The sequence below is a fragment of the Cornus florida genome, unplaced genomic scaffold, assembly GCF_030987335.1.
Source record: "Cornus florida cultivar Cherokee Brave unplaced genomic scaffold, ASM3098733v1 CherokeeBrave_3.0.0_Hap2_Chr07, whole genome shotgun sequence".
Classification (NCBI taxonomy): domain Eukaryota; kingdom Viridiplantae; phylum Streptophyta; class Magnoliopsida; order Cornales; family Cornaceae; genus Cornus; species Cornus florida.
Window position 1 is genome coordinate 13396497 of NW_026775577.1, and position 24181 is coordinate 13420677.

General features: G+C 34.7%; 2 protein-coding genes across 3 annotated transcripts; one reads left to right on the forward strand and one right to left on the reverse strand.

Annotated features, from left to right (window-relative positions):
- Positions 1–370: 370 nt before the first annotated feature.
- On the forward strand, positions 371–2765 carry LOC132266440 (trans-cinnamate:CoA ligase, peroxisomal-like). Its single transcript, XM_059767314.1, has 2 exons — positions 371–853; positions 1113–2765. Exons 1-2 carry the CDS (start codon positions 656–658, stop codon positions 2643–2645), a joined length of 1731 nt encoding a protein of 576 aa, XP_059623297.1. The 5' UTR covers positions 371–655; the 3' UTR covers positions 2646–2765.
- A 7679-nt stretch (positions 2766–10444) lies between these two features.
- Positions 10445–19162, reverse strand: LOC132266441 (ras-related protein RHN1-like). Of its 2 annotated transcripts, XM_059767315.1 has the most exons (8): positions 18926–19160; positions 18757–18834; positions 18396–18563; positions 17817–17865; positions 17232–17305; positions 15977–16070; positions 13457–13557; positions 10445–10718 (listed from the first exon to the last, which is right to left on the reverse strand). In XM_059767315.1, exons 1-7 carry the CDS (start codon positions 18962–18964, stop codon positions 13457–13459), a joined length of 603 nt encoding a protein of 200 aa, XP_059623298.1. In that variant the 5' UTR covers positions 18965–19160; the 3' UTR covers positions 10445–10718. The 2 variants fall into 2 exon arrangements, with proteins under 2 accessions (XP_059623298.1, XP_059623299.1); XM_059767316.1 differs by lacking the exons at positions 10445–10718; positions 13457–13557 and adding an exon at positions 13810–14043 and having other exon boundaries at positions 18926–19162.
- Positions 19163–24181: the final 5019 nt, after the last annotated feature.

Genomic DNA, 24181 nt, shown 5'->3' on the forward strand with positions numbered 1-24181 from the left:
ATGTATATGAGTTGAGATTCGTTCGATGTAATACACGCATAATAACTTATAGGTGTGTGAGTTAAGATCCGTTCAAAGCGACACACGACATTCACACACATATGAATTGAGATTCATCCGGCACGATATAAATTTTAATATTCGTCTGTTACCGTACACACATCCTATCTACCGCATAGGATCCAAACACCTATAACAAATTAACCACCAATCTGATGGTTGGAACTTGGAAGCAATTGGCAATAAGATATGGTGAAATGGTGAAGACTCAAGTCAAGCCGCCCACCAAAACGTGAAAACCACAAATAACTTTATATTTCAAATATTTCAGGTCCAAGTCTTTATGTTCAAAATTTTCATAGTTTGTGTAGTATCCCAGTAATTTACCTATAAACTTCCACCCAAGCACCTCCTAGCTAAGCTACTTCCCTCCCATTTCTCCCCATTTTCCATCGTCCTTTCCCTTCCTAAATACACTGCATTTTCCCCCAGTTCCCTATATATATAACCCCTCCTCCATACATCAATCAAGACAACCCTCCAACCACCCCACACACACACACACACACTCTCTCTCTCCCCTCTCTTTCTCTCTCTAAAACATTGTCCTTCCACTTCTCAATAGCCAAAGCACCACAGAAAATTCCTGCCCATCATGGAGAAACTACCCAAATGTGAAGCAAATTATGTCCCTCTCACTCCTATTACCTTCCTCAAGAGAGCCTCTGCGGTCTACGCCGACCGCAGCTCCATAATCTATGCCGGAACACGCTTCACGTGGCGGCAAACGTACGAGCGTTGCTGCCGCCTCGCATCCTCCCTCCGGGCCTTGAATATAGTCAAGAACAACGTGGTAAGTATTTCCGAGCTTGAATCCTCAACTATAATAACATGATGCTATATCACTCAAATCATTCGACTCTACACGTGTGAATGATCTCAGTCGTCCAGTGTTGCATCACAACATCCGTTATAAACGGTTACGATACTTTTGTACGGGATATAAGATTTAGATTAATGATATATGTAATTATATATTTTGGTACTTTGTGCCTATTTATGGACAAATTGTGACGAATTATTTATATGATTTTTTTAATTTGGTTACCCAGATATCAGTGTTGGCTCCAAATATTCCAGCAATGTATGAGATGCATTTTGCAGTGCCCATGGCAGGGGCAGTGTTGAACGCAATCAACACAAGGCTTGATGCTAGAAACATAGCCACCATTCTCCGCCACTCCGAGGCCAAGGTTTTCTTCGTGGACTACCAGTACGTGCCGCTAGCAAGCGAGGCTCTCCGGCTACTAATGGCTGACTTGCAAGACTCCTCCGTGACAGCAGAGTCATCCATCCCGCTGGTCATAGTCATAGATGACGTCGACACCCCCACCGGTGTCCGGCTTGGCGAGCTGGAATACGAGCAGCTCGTCCTCTCCGGCAATCCGGGGTACGTGGTGGGTGACATTGAGGACGAGTGGGACCCGATCGCCCTTAATTACACGTCCGGGACGACATCGGAGCCAAAGGGGGTTGTCTACAGCCACAGGGGTGCATACCTAAGCACACTGAGTCTGATCTTGGGTTGGGAAATGGGGAGTGAGCCAGTGTACTTATGGTCCCTACCCATGTTCCATTGCAATGGGTGGACATTCACTTGGGGAGTGGCGGCTCGAGGCGGCACCAACGTGTGCATACGCAACACGACCGCGCACGAAATGTTCATGAACATTGCACTTCACAAGGTGACACACATGTGTTGTGCACCCATAGTCTTTAACATCCTATTAGAGGCCAGGCCCCACGAGCGTGCGGACGTAACCTCCCCCGTCCAGATACTCACCGGGGGAGCACCGCCCCCCGCTCCACTACTCGAAAAGATCGAGCGCCTCGGATTTCATGTCGTGCACGCGTATGGCCTGACCGAGGCGACGGGACCCGCCCTCGTGTGCGAGTGGCAGGCCAAGTGGAACCACCTACCTCAGGAGGACCGGGCAAAGCTGAAAGCTCGGCAGGGCGTCAGCATACTGACACTGGCTGACGTTGATGTGAAGGACTTGAAAACAATGGCGAGCGTGCCACGTGACGGGAAAACATTGGGGGAAATCGTGCTCCGAGGTAGTAGCATTATGAAAGGGTACCTGAAAGATGAAAAGACTACCTCGAAATCATTTCACCAAGGTTGGTTTGCCACCGGAGATGTTGGGGTGATCCACCCCGACGGATACCTAGAAATCAAAGACAGGTCCAAGGATGTGATCATTTCTGGAGGCGAAAATATTAGCAGTGTAGAGTTGGAGTCCGTGTTATACAGACACCCCCGAGTACTGGAGGCCGCGGTGGTGGCAATGCCGCATCCACGGTGGGGGGAGAGCCCTTGCGCTTTCGTCACCGCCAAAAAGAACTCTGCCGGAGCCACCATAAACGTGACGGAAGACGATATCCTCGCCCATTGCCGGAAAAACCTGCCCGGCTTCATGGTGCCAAAGAAGGTGCAGTTTCTGGAGGAGTTGCCCAAGACTTCAACGGGCAAAATTCAAAAATTCCAATTGAGGGCTTTGGCCAAAACTCTAGTGGTCTCGGAACAACCGTCGTTGTACAAGTCTCGGCCTCATGAACAAATTCTCGCTCTGTCTCGTCTTTGAAATTAAGAAAATTACATAAACAAATATTATCTATAAATAGTGGTTATAATAAGATTGTACAGAGATTATCAGAGTAATTAAGCATTTTGGGGTATGAAAGTGATTTTGTTTTTGAGTACTTGATTAATAATTTTTATATCAAAATTAATTATATATTTGAATGGATTGTTTAATTGAATATAACAGGTCAACTACATAGTTTTGGGCTGATTCAGGATCATATACCCAAGAAACTTATTAGATTGTTCAAAAGTAGTTCTAGTGACTGAAGATAAACAATTTTCAATTCATGAAAATGAAGGGTCTCTTGCACAAGTGATCGAGTTATTGTCACATTGTTTATTGTTATTAGTAATTTAATGAGTCGCATGATACAAGGCATATTTGTGTGAAGCTAATGAATAAAATTTATATACATGCAGTTGTGGGTGTTAATATAGTCATATATATTTGCAAAGCAGACGTCATGAGAGATACATATACATATATATACAACATATATACGTACATATATAGATATAACCTAAACACCATTGACATGGCTCCATGATAGGAGTTGAACAAGATGGACTTTTTCCATGACGAGTGGATGCAAAATAGGACATGATCGAATTGCCATATATACAATCGGAGATGTTGCAATGAATTTTAAATGGTTCATATTCATGTTGCTAACAGTTGAGAAATTCTTCTCAAAACCATGTCAATTTCTGAAATTTCAACAATTTGATCCATCAGAATATTGTTTTATATTTCCACTCTTTAATACTCCGTGGTATATATACTTCATTTATTTTTAGGGTAAGTCTGGTGAAAATATTTCCGTAGTAAATATAAGAAGAATCATTCTATCATTAGTCACAACTTAGGGTGAATATGACTAGCAGTCTTATATCTAATACCTTCGCAACCATTACAGAATGCAATGATTTGCGATGAAATGTGTGCAATCACTCATAAATCTCACACAAATTCCACCTCTAAATTGCGTCAATTTTTTTGTGGATCCAATTCACTGAAATTCCATCCACTAAAATAGAAGAATTACGATATTCCAAAACAATGGATAAAAATATTACAAAAACAACCATCGCAACGATCAAATGAGTCACTCCCCATCAAAGAACTACCTTACCATGTTCCGAATGCAATGATTTCAATACACTCAGCCATATTAGTTCATATAATAATAAATTTTACTGTATTTATTGAGATAATATTAATAGAAACAATAATAAATCTTATGATTTTTATTGAGATATATTGACAGTGTATTAAATAAACGATGTTGTAATATATAATAATAATAAAAACAACAACCCTAATCTTGATAAAGCCTTGTATAGGGTTTTTGGCTACCTTCACATCACCAACAAAAAAAATCCAATGGAGAAAAAGAGCAATGAGCCTCCAATGAGAGACAGTTGACCTTGAAGCATGAGTGTGGCATCAACCACTATCACCACCCCTTGTGTGTGATCTTTATCATAGTTTGCAAAAGTTAGTGACCCATTTTGAGAAATTATTGGCACCCACAATTACCAAAATGGAAACACAAAAAACAAAAAACAAAAAACAAAAAACAAAAAACAAAAACCAAACAAATAGTGATGGTGAAAGGATATATCATCAACGCCCCTTACATTATGAGCCACCATGTCCCACAGAGCACCATTCATGTGTTTTCTAGGAACAGTCTCACTCACTATCTGCATCTGAATTGTTGTGTGTATCATGTGCGTGTATCGCGTCCTTTATAGCTGTCATCGCTTATACATACGAATCATCATTATGTACTATACCAACCACACTTGTGAGCGACATTAACAGTATGATATTACTATCTGATTACAACATATATATATATATATATATATATATATATATATCACATCGTTCAACTATCATCGTTCATACATATGCATCATCAATATGTATTATATCAATCACATGTGTGAGCGATATTAACAATCTAATATCACTATCTGATTAGAACATATATGTATCACATCATTCAGCTAGCTGTCATCGCTCATACATATGTTTCATCAATATGTACTGTATCAATCACACGTGTGCACGATATTTGCAAAATCTGATATCACCATCTTATTACAACATGTATGTATCGCATCATTCAACTATCATCACTTATACATACGCATCATCAATACGTATTGTATCAATCACACGTGTAAGCGATATTGACATTCTGATATCACTATCTGATTATAATACATGTAGTGTATCGTACCGTAGAATATCCTGACTCATCGAATTGAGTTTGTTCGAGTAATGGTACTCAAACAGAATGCAATTCCTACATAAGACAATATCATATACATGCATACAAATGTGAGTGGATCATGTGCATGTGTCGCATCAGTCGGCCCTCATCACTCATACATATGAATCATGTATTATAGTACTATTGATCATGTGAATAATAGTAACTCTATGATTATAACACATATATTTTACAGTAGAAAATTCAGACTCGTGAAATTGAATTGTCCGGAGCATTTGTATTCAAAATGAATGCAATTCCTTCCAACACACACACACACACACACATATATATATATAATTTTCCTTTTGAATGTTTGTTGTACAATTATGAATTGAAGATGAGGCACATAATAGTAAATGTATATACCAATGATACATCTATATCTAATATCCATACATATATCACGTGTGCACGATATTAACAATCTAATATCACTATCTTATTATAACATGTATGTATCGCATCGTTCAACTATCATCACTCATACGTATGCATCATCAGTATGTACTGTATCAATCACACGTGTAAGCGATATTGACATTCTGATTTCACTATCTGATTATAACACATGTAGTGTATTGTACCGTAGAATATCCTGACTCATCGAATTGAGTTTGTTCGAGTAATGGTACTCAAACTGAATGTAATTCCTTCATAAGACAATATCATATACATGCATACAAATGTGAGTGGATCATGTGCATGTGTCGCATCAGTCGGCCCTCATCACTCATACATATGAATCATGTATTAGAGTATTGATCATGTGAATAATAGTAACTCTATGATTATAACACATATATTTTACAGTAGAAAATTCAGACTCGTGAAATTGAATTGTCCGGAGCATTTGTATTCAAAATGAATGCAATTCCTTCCAACACACACACACACATATATAATTTTCCTTTTGAATGTTTGTTGTACAATTATGAATTGAAGACGATGCACATAATAGTAAATGTATATACCAATAATACATCTATATCTAATATCTATACATATATATGTATATATGTATAGATATTAGATATAGATGTATTATTGGTATATACATATATATGTATAGATATTAGATATAGATGTATTATTGGTATATACATTTACTATTATGTGCATCATCTTCAATTCATAATTGTACAACAAACATTCAAAAGGAAAATTGATTGGAGTAGGGCATTGTGACAGTTCTTCTCCCATCTCTGTCATCATAAATATCTCAGGCTTTCATCGCATGGAAGTGCCCATTATTCACTTGCATTTGTCTTTGCTTTTTAAAAGGCTGCATAATGAAACTAATTTCTTTTTCTGCCCATAAGTCATGTCCCTTTACATGGCACAAATAAATCAATTAATCATTTTTCATTAAAAGTTTATTTTTTATATTTTTTTTTCTTGGTTGGGAGGGACTCCATAAAATTTATAGTTCGAAGAAGACAACTCCGTATATTGGTTGGTTGTGAAAATTAGAAATTATTATAGTTGGAAGAAGATCCAATAAAATTTATAGTTGGAAAAAGACTATATATATTGGTTGGTTGTGAAAATTATTATAGTTGGACGAAAATTCAGAACTTAAATGTCACGATCTTTATGCTATGCTATATATATGTCCGTTGAGAAAGTCTCTCCAACTATACATACATACATATACATACATATATATATATATATATATATATATATATATGTGCTAACAACTAAATGATCCAAAACTTAAAACATAAACTTAAATTGTTAAAGAAGGTGTGGATAAAACATAAAAGAATCAACATGTCCTTTCTTTTATATATATATATATATATATATATATATATATATATATATATATATATATATTATTGTTTTACGTTGATTATGTTACCCTATTTTGCATTTACGTTCTTAGATCAGTAAATTATTAGCACACATGCCTTATGATAAAGATTTTAAATTTCACACAATATATACTTTGTTAACCAACTTAATTTTCTTGATTTAACTTTTAAATCATACTCCAAATATAAAATGCTACTGCTAGTATAAAGCTTGTAAGCACGTGAAAGTAGTGCAAGTGATACCAAAACAATGCCTAGGAAAGGGCAACTAGAGGTCCAACGCAAATAAAGTATAGGGGAGGTCAGGCCCCTCTCAGTCTCTAATTTAGTGGCAGGTGTCCTCATATTAGAAGGTATGGTCACCCATGTCTGGTCCACTAATTGGCATTGATGGACAACCCTGGATCCACCACACAATGTGTACTGTATTTTAGTTTGTAATTTTAAATAATTAAAAAATAAATAAAAACGAGTACATAACACCACACAACACTACGAAAACAATAATGTAATACAACAATGATGAAAAGATGTTAGTATTTACATCAATATTTTGTACACGGCGCATGCTCAATGTAGACGCATTCTCGATGCAGTGTACTTATCACTTTAAATCGTACAAAAATCATTCGATATTTCAAAGTGATTCCAATAATAAAAGTCACTCATGAATAATGTGTGTGTCCTATTTCCACTTACAATTGTTATTTCTAGTTGGGCATTCAAGAACCCTAGGTTCAGTTGGGTGACCACAAGCTTTTGTTTTTTTAAAAAAAAAAAACAAAACAAAACAAAACAAAAAAATTGGCTCCATACATGAAATGCTTTGTGATTATTTCTTGATGACTATTTTTATTATTTCTCTCTTTGGCATTAGAATTGGTCATCATTAATCTAATTGTTATATCATTGGATTGATAAATTCAATCAAAGATGGATTAGAAAAATAAGCCATTTTTTTGTTAAAAATCATATAATTGAATCCAAAATAATAAAAATAATTTCTCTTACCAAGAGGGTAAAAAAAACAAAATTCACTTTTGCAAGTCTTTTCTTGTTTGATGATTTTCACTTTCTTCCAATCTTTTTATCTCATAAGTGGATAAAGCTTTTTTGGACCAATCTTTTTTTGGGGTCAAACTTCATATCAAAGTTTATGCTTTTTGATATTTTACTAGTAGATTTGTAAATTACCCAATCAATTACCAACAACTTGTTCTTTTTGCATATCATGTCAAGTCAATTCTAAACTTGATTTAAAATAAAAATTAAAAAATTATTGCATTCTCATACTTAGACAATTCAATGTTTTTGTCATTAAACTAAATCAATATACTAAAACATAATATAACACAACTGTCGCCAACATATAATAATTGAGTTCTTTTTATTTATTTATTTTTTTCATAACAAATTTTGGATTGGTTTTGTTCACCGACACGGAATATAAATACGATACAGGCACGGCGACAAATCTCAAAAAAATAGAACACAAATAAGATATGAATAGGTCAAAAAAATAACAATATAATATTTAATTATATATAGAAAAATAATTATTTTTATTCATTTTGAATAAAAGTAGTAATTTGGAGTTTAGAATTAAATGTTTGTTATTTTTGTTATTTTAAATGTTATATTATTTTTCATATTAGTTCATAATATATTTTAAATTGTACTGAATTTCATTCTTGTAATAAAAATAATTACAAAATCCTAAAAGTGCATTCAAAACGTGTCCTTATCATATTCCAGAAGTATTCAACACCACAACGACAACTTTAGGTGGAGTGTTCGTACTTCCTTTTGTTACAGGACTCCCAAATTCTCGAGGATGATATGTTAACAATTAATATCAAAACAAATATTGTTTTAAACAATTATACATCTCCTTCCACATATATGCACTTATTTCACGGAAGTCAAAAATATGTTGACAAAAAAAAAAAAAAAAAAAAAAAAAAAAAAAAAAAAGCCAAAAAAAAACAAAAACAAAAAAAAACAAAAACAAAAACAAAAACGAAACAAAACAAAAAAAAAAATTATGAATTGATAGTGTTTATAGAAAACATATTGAAATGTATAGAAAAAGTGCACGTGGAAAGAGAATTGAGAACCTTCTCAAGGAGGCTGAGATTAATATCCATATCGACAAACACATTAATAATGAACCAACTGACTTAGAGATTTTAACAACCATTAATTAAGACAATGATGATTAAATTAACTGTCATATGGGAACTTAAAAAATATAACAATTGTCACCAACATATATAATAGTGTTACAATTGCTACTTAAAAAATATCACAACTGTGACCAACATATAATAGTGTTATAATTTTTATTATCATGAGATGCATATGAAGCAAAGGGAACTATATGCGTCTTATGGTGAATTAATAGTGTTCTAAAAGACCTGACACCACTATCATCGATGATAATAATAAATTTTGAACATAAAAAATAGCTCAAAAATTATATCACCACATAATACTAAAATGATCTCACTCTAAAAAATAAATAAATAAATTCATATAAAATTATAATAGACGTTTGTCAAAAATGATAGTTTAATTTGATCAAATAAAGTCAAAAGAAAGATTATATAAAAGTTTTACGGATTCATGTAATTTATGAAAATTTGATAGCATAATCTCCATATAAATTTTTTTAAGTCTCAGTATTTGTAGATGATCACGACAAAATTAGATAAAGAGTTCATAACAATTAGTATAAGGTCGACCTAATGAGGCTTGGTAGCATTATTCGGTTAGCACACGTTTATGTTGTTTTGAGTTGTTTGTAATGTATAAACTCTTCCTTCAATTTCGCATCTTTGCCATTAGTAATTACATCTGCAAACTCATTTGAGTATGAAAACCCTAATAAAATGTTCAACTTCATGTCCAAAACTGTGAGGCCACCTATCGAGGAAGCAAGGCACATATTAAAACGGGAAGATTCCAACCCTAGATTCATGAAGAAAACAAATATGAACACAAACAAACATATATATATATATATATATATATATATTATGCATACTTACATGGTACTACATAATTTATTGCTTATCTCCGTACGTGTATGGTACTACTTAATTCATTGTTAATCTTTACTGAATTTAAAATACAAAGAGGAAGGTGAACAGTCCATTTATTGGAAGCTCATCAATACTGTACCTTTATGGCAAGAGGAAGGTGAACAGTCCATTTATTGGAAGCTCATCAGTACTGTACCTTTATGGCAAGAGGAAGGTGAACAGTCCATCTATTGGAAGCTCATCAATACAGTATCTTTATGACATTTTCCTACCAAAGACACAAAATGGAAGCATCAAGACAAGAACGACACAAAATGGAAGCATCAAGACAAGAACGACGGTTCAAGTTCTCAAAAGGGCGAGCAACAAGACAAGAACGACGGTTCAAGTTCTCAAAAGGGCGAGCATCAAGACAAGATCGACGGTTCAAATTCTCAAAAGCGGGTGCTTGTGTAATTTGCCAGGATTGAGAAAACACACACACACCCCTCTCAAGTTCATTTGTTTCGTTTTGTTTTGTCTATTGTGATTTTTGTCCAAGAAAACAGTCCAAAAAATACATCAGCTGAAAATGTTCTGAAACTGCTCCAACAAGCTCATTTCATGATATATCAACTTGCGTGTAAAGATCAGTTTTAGAGAGAGAGATGGCGGGTGAAATCTTGTGTAAATTCAATAAGGTCAAGCGTTTACAATTCCATACATGAATGATAATGAAATTATCACAAGGCTTTTATATATCAATCCAGTTAATCCATCTACAGAAAGCATAACCATTTACATGATTTCAGCAATTAATTATCAAACGGGGAAAAGTAACCGCGGATGACCCATCGAAAATTTCCTGGACAAAGAATCTGCTGATTTCCACGAGTTCTCCGCACTTCAACTCCTGCTGTTTATAGCGGCTGGGGGAAAATTCCTGCACAAGATCCAGTATCCGGCATATTACAACCCCATGCAGGAAGAAGATACATAGAATTTAAGAATTACTTGTGAGCACAAGCACTTTCCTGTATTAAAAACAACAGCAGAAAATTTTATACTACACTTTTTTCACTCCAAAAACAAGCTATAAGTAACGCAACTATGAATCTCATGAAGAGTTCGATCCTCGCTCAGGATGAACGTCGGTGGCATGCTGAACGCACGCAAGTCGGACGGGAAGTGGTGTTTCAAGTGGCTTTGTCTTCTACCTTCCAAAGGCCGAATCTTGCATCAAAAACTTCAGATTTAAGCTCAAAGATTGAATGTTGGACTTCCAAAGTTTGAAATTATCAGTGAGTTTCAACATTTTTTGCTTTTTATTTATTTATTTGTTTAGATTTAAATTAAACATGTCATTTCTTCGTAGATCTACAAGAATAGTTCATAGTTATTTTTTCAAGCTTTCAGACCTAGGAATTTTTCAAATTGTTAGGCCCCTTTCTCAGAGAGGTAAGTATAAGCAACTGTGAATTTGTTACGGTACGGGCCCGCTTCCGTTACACCGCATCGGCGGACCACGCTTCAGACAGTTCAATAAGTAAAAGTAGGTGTGGATCTTCTCCGGATCTTCACAATTCAAAGATTTTACGTGGTTTGGCAAAGCCTACGTCCACGGTGAAGATCCGGAGAAGGAATTCACTATGCGAAAATGTGAAGATCACAAGTTTTAACCCCCAAACCCTAACTCTTCCTCTCACTCTCTACAATTTTCAATCTCTCAATATCCCACTCCAAACCCTAAACGCCCTTACATATTGGGCTACAAGAGAGTACTAAATAGTGTCCACAACCCACAAGCAAAAAATGAGTCAAAAATTTACTTCGGGGGCAGCCCCAGAGGCCTGTTGCAACCCAAAACCAAATTCGGGCCACAACATTGCAATTATATTTATAGACAACATACTGATATAACATTCCATTTGGTTAGTCCATCAACAACATTGTTGGGAAATCTTAAAGAAATTTATGATATCAGGTCAGCAGAGAGGTGCAAGGCATCAATTATTTAGTTGTATTCATGCCACTCTTTTCCTACTTCACACACCTACTCCTAGCTAGACTATATATAGCACAGCACCCTATCCAACCAACCCAACCATGAACCTTGTGAGTTTTAAGTGTTCATTGAGCCGTGTCTCCCCATGTTCTAAACAAGAGGTTGCTTGTTCACACTTCATATTGGTACAAGCATAGTGCATACACTATTGTAAAATGCAATGGATAACCAAAAAAGACAAAATGTTTAGCACGAAAATCAGTAAATACATGAACGCAACACATGGGATTGCATGTTTGGCAACAACAATTCCTCGTTTTCTTTTTCATAGCAGTAACACTTCATTAAGTGGTGGGATATCCGAGGATGGAACAAGCTTAGACATCCAAGGAGTCAGTTGCTCATATGGGGTTGACCTTTGGAAGAATAGTAGAAAAGTGTGGAGGGACTTCTCTAAGTTCATTGGATTTGTTGTGGGGAATTCTGGCATGATCTATGGTATGGTGATGTTATTCTAAAATCATCATTCATCGTTTTTCCAGTCTCGCAGAGCAGCCCTGATACCAGACTATGTTAGATTTACCGAGAGCAGTGTGGTTTGGGAGCCAACTTTTCCAAAGCCCTTCAGGATTGGGAGGCCTGGCAGCAGTTAGATTCTATGGACGCTTTCTTGGATATTATATTGTACAGAAGTGTGAGAGGGAAGGGAGGATTTAATGAGATAGATCTCTGACAAGTTTGGTCGATTTGGATTAGTTCTCTCCACAGGGTGCTATATGGAGGTGGTTGCCCAATTCCCATAGAGAGTTCTTTCCACTGCTTTGGTTGCAATTATAACCAGGTATAATGGGTGAAATAGGGAAAAGATGATTCACAATTGGTATCATATGTCTAAGAAAGTTGAAGATACCACCAATCATCTTCATTGTGAAGCGACACAAGAATTATGATGGTGCATGTTGCTCTTTCTGGATGATGTGACATGAGTTTTGCCTGCCTCAGGGAAAGTCTTCTTGCCTTCTTGCTTGTTAGGTAGGAAGCGCACAAGCAACGAGGTTTGACAAGCTTGGCGGGTCGCCTCTTTATGCTTTATGGAGTGTGTATGGAGGAACTAGGGAGATCTTCTGAGGTTTAGATATGCCTATACTAAAAAAAAATTCTTTTCCAGAAGGTAAAACAATTGTATAGATGTATAGAAATAATACTATATCTGTGCCTGGTTGAAACACAAAACCTCTCTTCAACAACCATATAATCCGTAAATCCCGGCAACTTCATTCTGCTCCATTTTTGAGGGAACAGAGGAGAAAATGTCTATACTTAAAAATAATAATAGACAATCTTTCTTCTCTACGTCTTGAAATTTGTAGAACACATCAATATTTTTGTAGATTGTTTGGTAATTAGTTTGCATGTGGGGGAGTCTAGACTGATTTTGTATACTTCCAAAGTACTTGGTTGAGCCCCCTCTGGCACTTCCGTTTTCAATGCAAAGATATCTATATATATATATAATCCTGTTGCTGAAAACAGTATTTCCTAATATGCATCACTTTCAGTTGCTTCAATTTGAAAAATAACTACCATACAGCACAATGACTAGCAAGGAATAATTTTAAAAAGCAGTGGGAATGCAGATATAGATATAAGCATTTACAGATAGCATAAGTGATTACTTATGCACAGCATGATGCAGCTCGGGATCCTTCTGCTGGTCTGTCCACAAGAACCATCCCTGCTGGATTTTGAGCAGGCTGAGCTCTAGGCAACCTCTTTGCTGTTTGCACCACAACAAGGATCCAAAGTTCCAGGTTATAAGCACGATACAATGTGTCAAACCAAACAAGAATCACAAAAACTAATAGAAATCATATCAAGAACACAAAAGATATTGTTAGTATGATCAGTCCATTCATATAAAGTTTAAAACAACTTAAAATCATGTCTAGCTATGACCTTGTATGAAGAAAGTAAGAAATCAACAGTTTTTCAAAGTTACACAAGATTATCAGGAACAGAAGGCATCATATCAAGAGCACAAAAAGATATTGCAAGTATGATCAGTCCATTCATATAAAGTTTAAAACAACTTAAACACCATGCCTAGCTATGACCTTGTATGAAGAAAGTAAGAAATCAACAGTTTTTCAAAGTTCACAATATTATCAGGAACAGCAGGCAGCATGAAGATTAATGGAAGTGATCTAAAAAATTTCTTCCACTTAAAATTCTGAAACCTGGTCAGCACCTCAACTTAGCTCACCTGCCAGCCAAAAAGATGGGGTTTGTCTCAATCAGCTAAAAAAATTGATGGACCATCGACCCAAATAGAAAACAATAAGTCAGCTCTAGACTAGCTAAGCTAAGGTTGCAGTCAAGTTCAGGCATTGCATTAAAAATCAGGCCCTTAAAAGCCACCATACCAAAAAGCTGAGAGCAAACTATTCAATCAGATTTGCTCGGCTAATAATTTCATTTATTCATATGAACTTCTCAACCACTGTTTTCAGTTTAGTAACTTTGTTGTAGCACAAAAACAGAAAAATGAGAAAAATCCATACGTTTTAAACCGTTGAAGAATGACATAGGAGGGGAAAAGCTCATGCCCCCACTTTAATTGTTGAAGTATGAACCAGGGAAAAATCAAGCAACGAAAATAATTTGTCAGAACATAGAGTTTCCACCCAGGCTTTGTTCCATGTAGGATAGAAAGAGGGAAAAAAAGGAGAAGCGAAAGAGAGAAGAAGAGGAAAAGAAGGGATTAGGGCAAACTTAATCTGTGTTACCCTCAATCAATTAAAAATGCAGTTATCTCAATGAATCAAAACCATATACATGAAATAGAGTTCCATCAATATGTGATACAGAAATTTCATTGTACATGGTTAACTTTATCAAAACTTGAAACAATATGGCTGAAGTAGTAATTTTCTTCATGGCTAAAAATATTTCATAATTATTTAAAATCATAGAAATTAAAAAAAGTGGACATAGTTGTAAAAGCATGTTCCATATAGTGTCAGTTTTTTACATTTTTATATCATTGTGTCATAAAGAGTTACGAAGGCAAAAAGCACATTTAATGTGTTTCACCCTCCAAGGCATGGCAAGAGCAAGGCTCTCACTTCACAAGTTCACGGCAAAGGCCAAACTTTCCAGTTTCTAAATTTCATTACAGAGACATATATAAAATATAAATGATAAAATTTAGGAGGAGAGTACTACAAATGATATGCAAGGCGTACACTTATGAAACAACTTGATTTAAAGAGCCTTAAGGTATTCAATAAACACTTCACTCTAAAGCTAGCCCATATACACAATGTGAAAACTCTAATGTAAAATAAACCTAGGTCATTTCAAAAGTGATAAAAGATGCAAAATTTTGTAGTACCCGTCAAATGAATGCATAACATATAACGTTTATTTCCATCACAGGATCGTGGTTTCATCACAGATATTCCACAGAACTACCACAGTAAGCAAAGTTCTCAAATGAGACATGAAGTTTTTTTTTTTCTTCTGTTTCTAAGTAGAATCGATTTTTAACCAATGAAATTTTATCCCACATACATAGAGAGAAAGATCATGAGAAAGAGATAGATTTTTTTTTTTTTTCGGTTATACATTTGAAGCATCAACAGTAAAATAATAAAACTTTTTACCTCTGTCAGTGCTATCACTCCTTTTCATAATTAAAGGTACATTCTCAAATAAGAAATCCTATTTCCATAAAGAGGTACTGTCTTAAACAATAAAATCACCTGATGTCATGGACCAGGAGATGCCAGATCAACATTTTCAAACCATAAAAACTATCATTGTATTATTAACACACTTAAAACCATAGCTGTTGGTGAAACAAATCTCCTACCGAACTTGAATGCATGACAACATAGAATAATCTCCTTTGTGATGGGAAGAAAATTTTGCATAAGATATTATCTTCTCTACTCGAGGAAAACTCAATATCCAGCACTATCATGGCAACAACAAAAGCAAACTAGTAAATATAAAAAATTAAATTAAATATTCATCTAAGTAGAAAATATCTATAAATATAGGGAAGGAAAAAAAATGGAAAAGTAATAAAAAGTGGCAAATTAGCACATCGTGTCAAGTTCCAAATTTTGGTGGTCAATAGCCAACATCACACAATCATGTCCATTTAGCAGCAAAGAAATTTAGAAACTCACCTATTTCATAGAAAATATCATTGACATTAACAGCAGTTTTGGCAGATGTCTCCTTGAAAAAAAGACCATTTTCTTCAGCATATAAACGTGCCTCCTGCAAAGTGATTTAGTAGATACACATTACATACATGTCTATTAAATTACAATTCTTAGAGCTGATTAAATTGAACATGTAAGAATGAACTAATATGTACTTGTTTCTCATGGTAACTTGGTAAAAAAATATATATGTACTTAACAAAAGAGTGATTCCAAAAGCAAAATGGCAATGAAAATTTAAAACATAATGATTAATCAATTACAAAAATATTTTGATAATTTGGGAGGCAAAGAAACATTATCACAATTTTATATACTGCAATAAGAACCTCAAGGTGACTAAGTTTAGTTAGACTCTCTTATCCCCAAGATTGAAAGAGCATTTTAAACTTTCTCCTGCTTGCAATTGTCTTGGACCTGTTGGCTGAGTCATCTAATAATTATTAATGTGAGTGAATTTAAACCTAAATCATCCGCTCTTATCAATGCATATTGACAACAAACCATCTACCCTTAATCAATGCATTTTGATAGCCTTAGAAAAGGGAAACGGATAGCTAATAGTTGAACTGGACTACCTAAAACCCTTGTGGAATTTGCAGTACTTGCAAAGAACTATTGAGTTACTCTGTCGCTCTCTCCAAACTACTCTACAAACTATCAAATCAGCAAATCAAATTAGAGACTTGACAGTTCTAGACAGTTCTAAGGGCTGCAATGGATCAGAGGATTTAATATAGCATGTTAAGCAACGTAATATAATCAACCAAACCTGTTTGAAAATAGGCGGGCGTAGATTGGGTAGACAGGTTTATAAACCTATTAGGTTGTCGGGTTCATGTGAGTCACAAAAGGTTCCGGTTGACCTTACAGTATAAACATTTGTTATGTGGTAAACCCCAACTCGCTCCACTGGAAGAGTTCTTGATTGAGCTGGTGTGTCAATTTAGAAATTGCCACCCTAAACAGTTTACAATTTACAGCCATTTTATGACTCAAAAAGGATAGTCAGCAGTCAGACCCAGTTGAGGTAGTTTTAGGAAAGGAAAGCCTAGAATCCAGCAGTAGCAATGATAATTCAATCCCTCTCTCTCTCTCTCCATGCTCCTGGAGAACTAGAACTATGCAATATGCATCATCAATTACCAAATAATCCTCCAACTATGCAATATGCATGCATACCAAAGACACTAACTACCAGGAAAATTGTACTTACTTCTGCTGTCACTTTCCTCTTATCTTCCAAATCAGCTTTGTTGCCAGCAAGTGCCATGACTATGTTAGGATTACCTGCAACAAGCACAAGATGGTCACACAAATGTAACATGCGACTAAGAAAAATTCCACCCATATTTAAGCTTTTCTATACAGAAGAAAAGAAGGTAATAGTCAAGTCTGTGGAATAAATGAAATTGCATCCATAAAAGGAAATTACAGATAAATAAACTAAAGCTTTGCATGGTTCTTGGAGAGAATTATTGAAATTAAATTGTTTACAACAACAGATTCCTTTACTTAATTTTTTGATTTTTTTTATATATCTTCCCAGGAATGAAAAGCGCCACATGCAGAAAGAAAAGAAAAAAACATCTTCCATTCTTTGATTGGAGAAAGTCTACAATACCCCAGGGGTACCGTACCCCCCGGGTCTCTCAGCCGTTGGATCATCCATCAGGTGAGTCCCACCACCACATCCAACGGCTGGGAATCCCGGGGGTACGGTACCCCCTGGGCATTGTAGACTTTCAACTTTGATTGTTACATTCTAATTGATTTAAGAGACAAGTTCAATCCTAAGCACCTTGCTTCTGAAGTTCTTGCACCCATTTCTTAGCCCGCTCGAACGAATCCTAATCAACTCAAAATAAAAACAAACAAACAAACAAAATCAGTCAAACAAAAAATAAGAAAAAAGACAATGGCATAATTCTCAAAACACCCATTAAATCTAATGTACCCAATAGAATTTGCATGAAATTATTCACTAAAAATCAGAAATTACAGCTACCCATTTCACATATATTCATGATATAGGACAAGACTGAACGAACCCCAAAATGTGAACAAAAAATAAGCAAATTAATGAATATGTCAGTAGCTTTAAGTCAATTATACATACATTAATATAAATGTATACATATACATACTAAAGGGAAGTGATCGAACCGTAAAATGTGAACAAAAAATAAGCAAATTATTGAATATGGCACTAGCTTTAAGTCAGTTACACATTCATATACATGTAGACATATACATACAAAAAGGGAAGTGATCGAACCGTAAAATGTGAACAAAAAATAAGCAAACTATTGAATATGGCACTAGCTTTAAGTCAGTTACATATGTATACATAAACATACAAAAAGGGCAGTGATCAAACCGTGTTAGTGATGTCATAGACAATAATAGCTGCAGCAGCACCTCTGTAGTACATAGGGGCCAAGCTATGGTACCTCTCTTGGCCGGCAGTGTCCCAGATCTCGAACTTCACGGTGGCGTCGTTCACGGCCAGCGTCTGCGAGAAGAACGCCGCTCCGATCGTCGATTCCTGTCATCACGATCACCGACACATCAATATCAACCATTGATAGATAATTATCATATATATATATATATATATATATATAACACAAATCTGAATCTATAAAAAGTAATGGAATTGGGGATAGTAAAAAACCCTGAAAAAAAAAAATTAATAATAGACTTCATTGGAAGAATTGGACATGGACACCGATCGATACCTGGAATTCAAGGAATTGGCCCTTCACGAAACGCAAAACGAGGCTTGATTTACCAGCTCCCATGTCGCCGAGGAGTACCTGAGACATCATCGTCGGAAGTCAAAGACTGAAATATGTATGAAAAACTATTACATACATATATGTGTGTGTGTGAGAGAGAGAGACTTACGAGCTTGGCATTGAGATTATTGTGACCTATCGTCCCCATAGAATGGTATTAGCAGAGATCGACTATGAAGGTTTGGGAAGAGAGAGGGAGTCCGTCAGGAGAGGTAAATTCAGGGAAGATATGATGAAGAAGGAATTAGTCTGTCGTGTGAATTACGGCTGCTGTTAGACGACTGGTTTAGCACTTGCTTTTTTATTAATCAGAGGGATGCCGGTGTGATAAGAAAGACGACACGACACCAACACGAATACAGATACGGACACATTTTATATATCAATTTATATAATTTTAAAATTATATATTTAAGAAAAAATAATTTTAAAGTCTAAATAGTTGAGAGGATTTATTGATTGAATATTTTTAATTCTTCAATGTATAGAAAATATACACCATCGTGAACCCTTTATCACAATATTTCAGACACAATTCTCGATTAATATATCTTACATTATTTGTTTTTATATAAAATAAATACATAATAGATTGAAATAACATTATAAACATATATGACAGTATTCTGCCTCTTATTTTTGTAAAATAAAATAAAAAATTTGACATTCAACACGTGTATATAATGAATAAAAACATATTTATAATAACAGAGTAGCAAAATATATATCATATATAATATAATATTTTTCTTTTTTTTTCATATTCTAATAACTTCATCTTTTTTATTTATACAACTTTGATATAAAAATTATAAATTAATTAAAGCTTTGTAATTGTCTTCCTCAATAGATGTATAAATGAGAAAAATAATTAGATATATAAATAAATATTTGTAACCCATAGGTGAAATCTAGATAGTGGACTTTCCCGTAGTCAGTAAAATGGTTGAGAGGGTCTGTTTTTGGTTCATTAACGAGTATTTATATTAATCATATATGTCTCCCATTTTGGTTCATTAACCAGTATTTATATTAAGGAAAACGGTCACGAATGATTTTGTCAAATAATTTTTAAATCTGACGTGTTTTTGTTCATCTCATTTATTTAAATAATTTTTAATAAATAATTATTTAATACTGTGTTAAGTATAACTAATCACGACAAATTCAATGTTAATTCGGACATATCTTTTCGATTCCCCTATGATTCTTCTTATATTAATTGTATCTGTCTATCATTTTTTTCGCATTCTACGTTTGTGTCCATGCTTATTAGTATGTCAAAAAGAAAAAATGAATGTATGGTATATTAATTAGGGTAAAGTGCATTAAACTCCTTGAACTACAAAAAAACTTCTGAACTATAATTTTGTTGCAATTTATCCCCTTGAACTATTGATCATTTGTAAGAAACCCCCCTGAACTATAATTTTGTTGCAATTTACCCCCATGACATCAGCTTCCGGTATCGAAAATTTTGAAAGACCAGTTTACCCTTATAATACACTATGTCGTTTTAACTTACACACTTCTTACATTTTCTTTTCTGCCAAAAGATATTTTTCACCCAACACAACCCAAAACAGAGAGCTAGAGAGAGAGAGAGAGAGAAAAGACCAAAGAAATCGGAGGTCGGCAGGATGGCTCGGTCTCAAATGATGGCGACTTGTGCGTGGAGGACTCGGCTGTGATGAGAGCTCGATTGACTCGGCTGTAAACTGTGGAGGCGGCGGCAAGCTCAAAGGGGTTCGGCGATGAATTGTGGACGGTTGTGTGCTCGAAATACGGACGGCGGTGTGCTCGGCTATAGAGATGGCGGAATAGGCCGGCGAGCTTGGAATGGACGATGGAATGGACCGGCGACCAAGGTGAGCTGAACGGTAGGCAAGGCGGTGACGGTGATGGGCTGACGCAACAGTGCAAAAAAGTGCGATATAGATGGCCGACGGATCTGGCGAGTGGTGCAACGGCTATAATGGAGCTATAATAGGAAACTCACCGATCCCAACAACAAATTCTTCGGCTTCAACGTCCCTTTCAGTCAATCAATTCACGCAGATGGGGTAAACTGTAAAAATATATATAGTTCAGGGGGGTTTCTTGCACATACCATAATAGTTTAAGAGGGGTTTTTGCAACTTTTATAGTTCAAGGGGATTTCTTGCACATACCCCAATAGTTCAGGGGGGTTTAATACACTTTACCCTATTAATTATAATCTTATATTTGAGTGTTCATTTCTTTTTTTAATTATTTTTATTAACATTGTGTTGGGTCTTTTAAAAGTAATTCATAATTCATCCCTTGAACATGTGTGAAAAATAATGAGATCATGCATGTTATGTTCTAGACAATTAATTAAGTAAATTTGAATTTCCACCCTCTAATATATGAAATAAAAATTAACCATTAAATTATCTGTTTTGGATTTGGAAAAGTTTATTTTAACATACAGTGGAGTAAAATATTAATTAATGAATGTTTCATTAGGAAGGTTAAAAAAAAAAAAAATTAATTTTAAAAAATAAAAAATAAAAAATTGACAGTAATTGTAATGCAACAGGCTAGTGGTGGTCTATATGGTTTTTTCTCGGAAGCTTCTGGTTGTCTATTTGTTGATAATACGCAAGAAGACAATTTTCTTGCTGATAGATTATGAAAGTTCCTTTTGTAAATGCTACTCCTCTCTCTAAGAAATATTCTTGATGCTGTTTTCTCTGGGACCAAACAATGAATGGTCCCCCCAATTAAAGCGTTACCTACTATTGAAAATTTTATCAACACTAGACGGTCCCCAAGCTTCCAACACTATCCCAATCAAATTGACGATCCAAATTTTTATTTTTTACAAAGACAACATAGGAATAATTAAATTTTCAAATATATTCCTAATGCTATTGGTTTTTTTTTATTTTTTTATAGGGGATAAATTTTACTTACCTCCTTTGAGATTTATTGATATTTTACATAAATCTCTATATATTTGATAATCACTTACTCTCACGTGAAGATTATTTTATGTCGACAGGCGACAAATAAAATATGCTGATATCAATAGCTAAATATGAGTAGGATGTCAGTTTTGTCATTCTAATGCCTGAAATGACGGCAAATATTTTATGAGCAAAATGGTCAAATAATGCACTACCATCATCAAGTTAGACCATCGAGACTAAGAATGGCAATGGGGTGATTTGGGCCGGGAAACGCCATCCCCATTTAAAATAGCTACCCCCATCCCTATTGCAAAACCGTTTATGAAACGAGACGGGGACGAGGCCAAGATGAGTTTTGTAGATTATTTTCGTAATTGTAATACGAATTTAATGAAAGTAAATAATAAAACAAATTTTTAACTATAATCATAATTTTTTTTCTCTTATGCAGATAAAAAAAGAAGAAGATTCAACTTCTCAATTGAAACTTAAGACTAAAATTATTGTTGAAACATTAAAATAATATATAGAAGTTTTCAAATAAAAATAATACAAAAGAACATTTACTTACTAGAAAAGAATAAACTATGATTTGCTATATATATATATATATATATATATATATATATACCTAATATTATTAAATATAAAATAAAATATAAGAATAAAATTGTAATTTATCAATATAAACGGGACTGGGAGGGGAAACTTTTTCCGTCCCCGCCCCAAAACCATTTAACCACTCCCATAATCGTTCTAAACGGACGAGTGGGGCTGGTACCCGATGGGACAATAAGCGAGATTATGAAACCTAAAGAGATCTATGTGAAATATTGACATGAAATTTATCCCTCTTTTTTTTTTGTTTTTTTAGGGTAATACTCTTAATAGTCAATTAAACTTTCGCTATTTCTTAAGTATTGAAGTTGTCTTTGCACCTTTCACATGAATATGCCTTGCTACCTATAAAATCAGTGATTTAAAACTTCACTAAAAAATATACGTAGTACTTAACTTGAGAAATTATTAGATGGTCTTGATCCATTAATATTTGACGGACCAATTAAATATAAACTTTCAGATTGAGAAAATGATTCCACAAGAGTGTATTAATAAATTACAAAATTTTATGAATAAAGAATTTTCATTGAATTAATCCATCAGGTATCAAATAGATCAAGTCGATCTAATAATTTCTCTTACTAACTTTCATTGAAAGTGCGAACTAATTCAGTTGGTAAAATGTCTTAATGGCTACATCAAAGATTTAGGATCAGATCTAGCTTCCACCTTATCCTAGTTAGCAGTTATTAGAAGGGGGAAGCTCACCTACTATCAACCAAAAAATAGATTTAATTTTTATAATTCTTGCATTTCAAAAAATAAAATAATAAAAAATTGACATAAGACCCGAAATTATTAAATCTATTATTGACTAAGAATCTGTGCAACCCACTCCACTTGCATCTGTAACTCGTCCAGTGTCATCGAAATTATTAAATCTATTATTGACTAAGAATATGTGCGACCCACTCCACTTGCATCTGTAACTCGTCCAGTGTCTCTCTTTCACCCGCTCCATCACCTCCCTTAGAATCCAACATCCTCATTTGTCATACTTTCAACTAAGTCAGTCTGATACCATTTGTAATAACCCACTCTATTTGCATATGTAACTCGCCCAGCGCAATAGCCCAATGTGCCTCTTGCACCCGCCCCAACACCCTCATTGAACCCAACATCCTTGTTAACCGCACTTCCAGCTGGGTCAGTTTAATACCAATTGTAACAACTCACTCCACCTATACTTATAACTTGCGCAACGTGCCACTTGCACCCGCCCCATCACCCCGTCCTCGTTGACCACACTTCCAGTCTAATATCATTTGTAACAACCTACTCTACCATATGATATAATATTATCCGTTTTGAGGCCGAACCAGTACCTCTTGCACCTGCCCACAAGTTTGCCACACAAACACTAAGTGCGAAAAAAAACTTGTAGTGCTAATCTTCTAAAAAATAAGATTCATAAATAAAATTCATATAGTTCTAAAACAACATGAGCAATAGCAATCCCTATTGAAAAAAAATAAATAAATAAAAAATAAAATAAAATATCACCAAGAAGTTGAAAATTACATTGTCAAGTGATATGGTTATTAATTACAAACAAAAGTACCACACACATATAGATCAAAGACTGGCTCAGTTGTTCAAATTACTAAAATACCCATTTCAAGCAAACAAAGGGGTTTGATTATAAATGTTGCTAGAACTAGTGGATCTCATGGGAGTGTTGCTAATCTTCTAAAAAATAAGATTCATAAATAAAATTCATATAGTTCTTAAACAACATGAGCAATAGCTACCCCTATTGTAAAAAAAAAAAAAAAAAAAAAAAAAAAAAACCACCAAGAAGTTGAAAA

Excerpts from the sequence above, each read along its gene's own strand:
- LOC132266440 (XM_059767314.1), top strand. The coding sequence starts at position 656 with ATGGAGAAACTACCCAAATGTGAAGCAAATTATGTCCCTCTCACTCCT. Across the intron at positions 854-1,112 it reads ATATAGTCAAGAACAACGTG|ATATCAGTGTTGGCTCCAAA; the intron begins GTAAGTATTTCC and ends TTGGTTACCCAG.
- LOC132266441 (XM_059767315.1), bottom strand. The coding sequence starts at position 18,964 with ATGGGGACGATAGGTCACAATAATCTCAATGCCAAGCTC. Across the intron at positions 16,071-17,231 it reads AGAGGAAAGTGACAGCAGAA|GAGGCACGTTTATATGCTGA; the intron begins GTAAGTACAATT and ends ATCACTTTGCAG. Across the intron at positions 13,558-15,976 it reads TGATATTTTCTATGAAATAG|CAAAGAGGTTGCCTAGAGCT; the intron begins GTGAGTTTCTAA and ends TGGTGCAAACAG.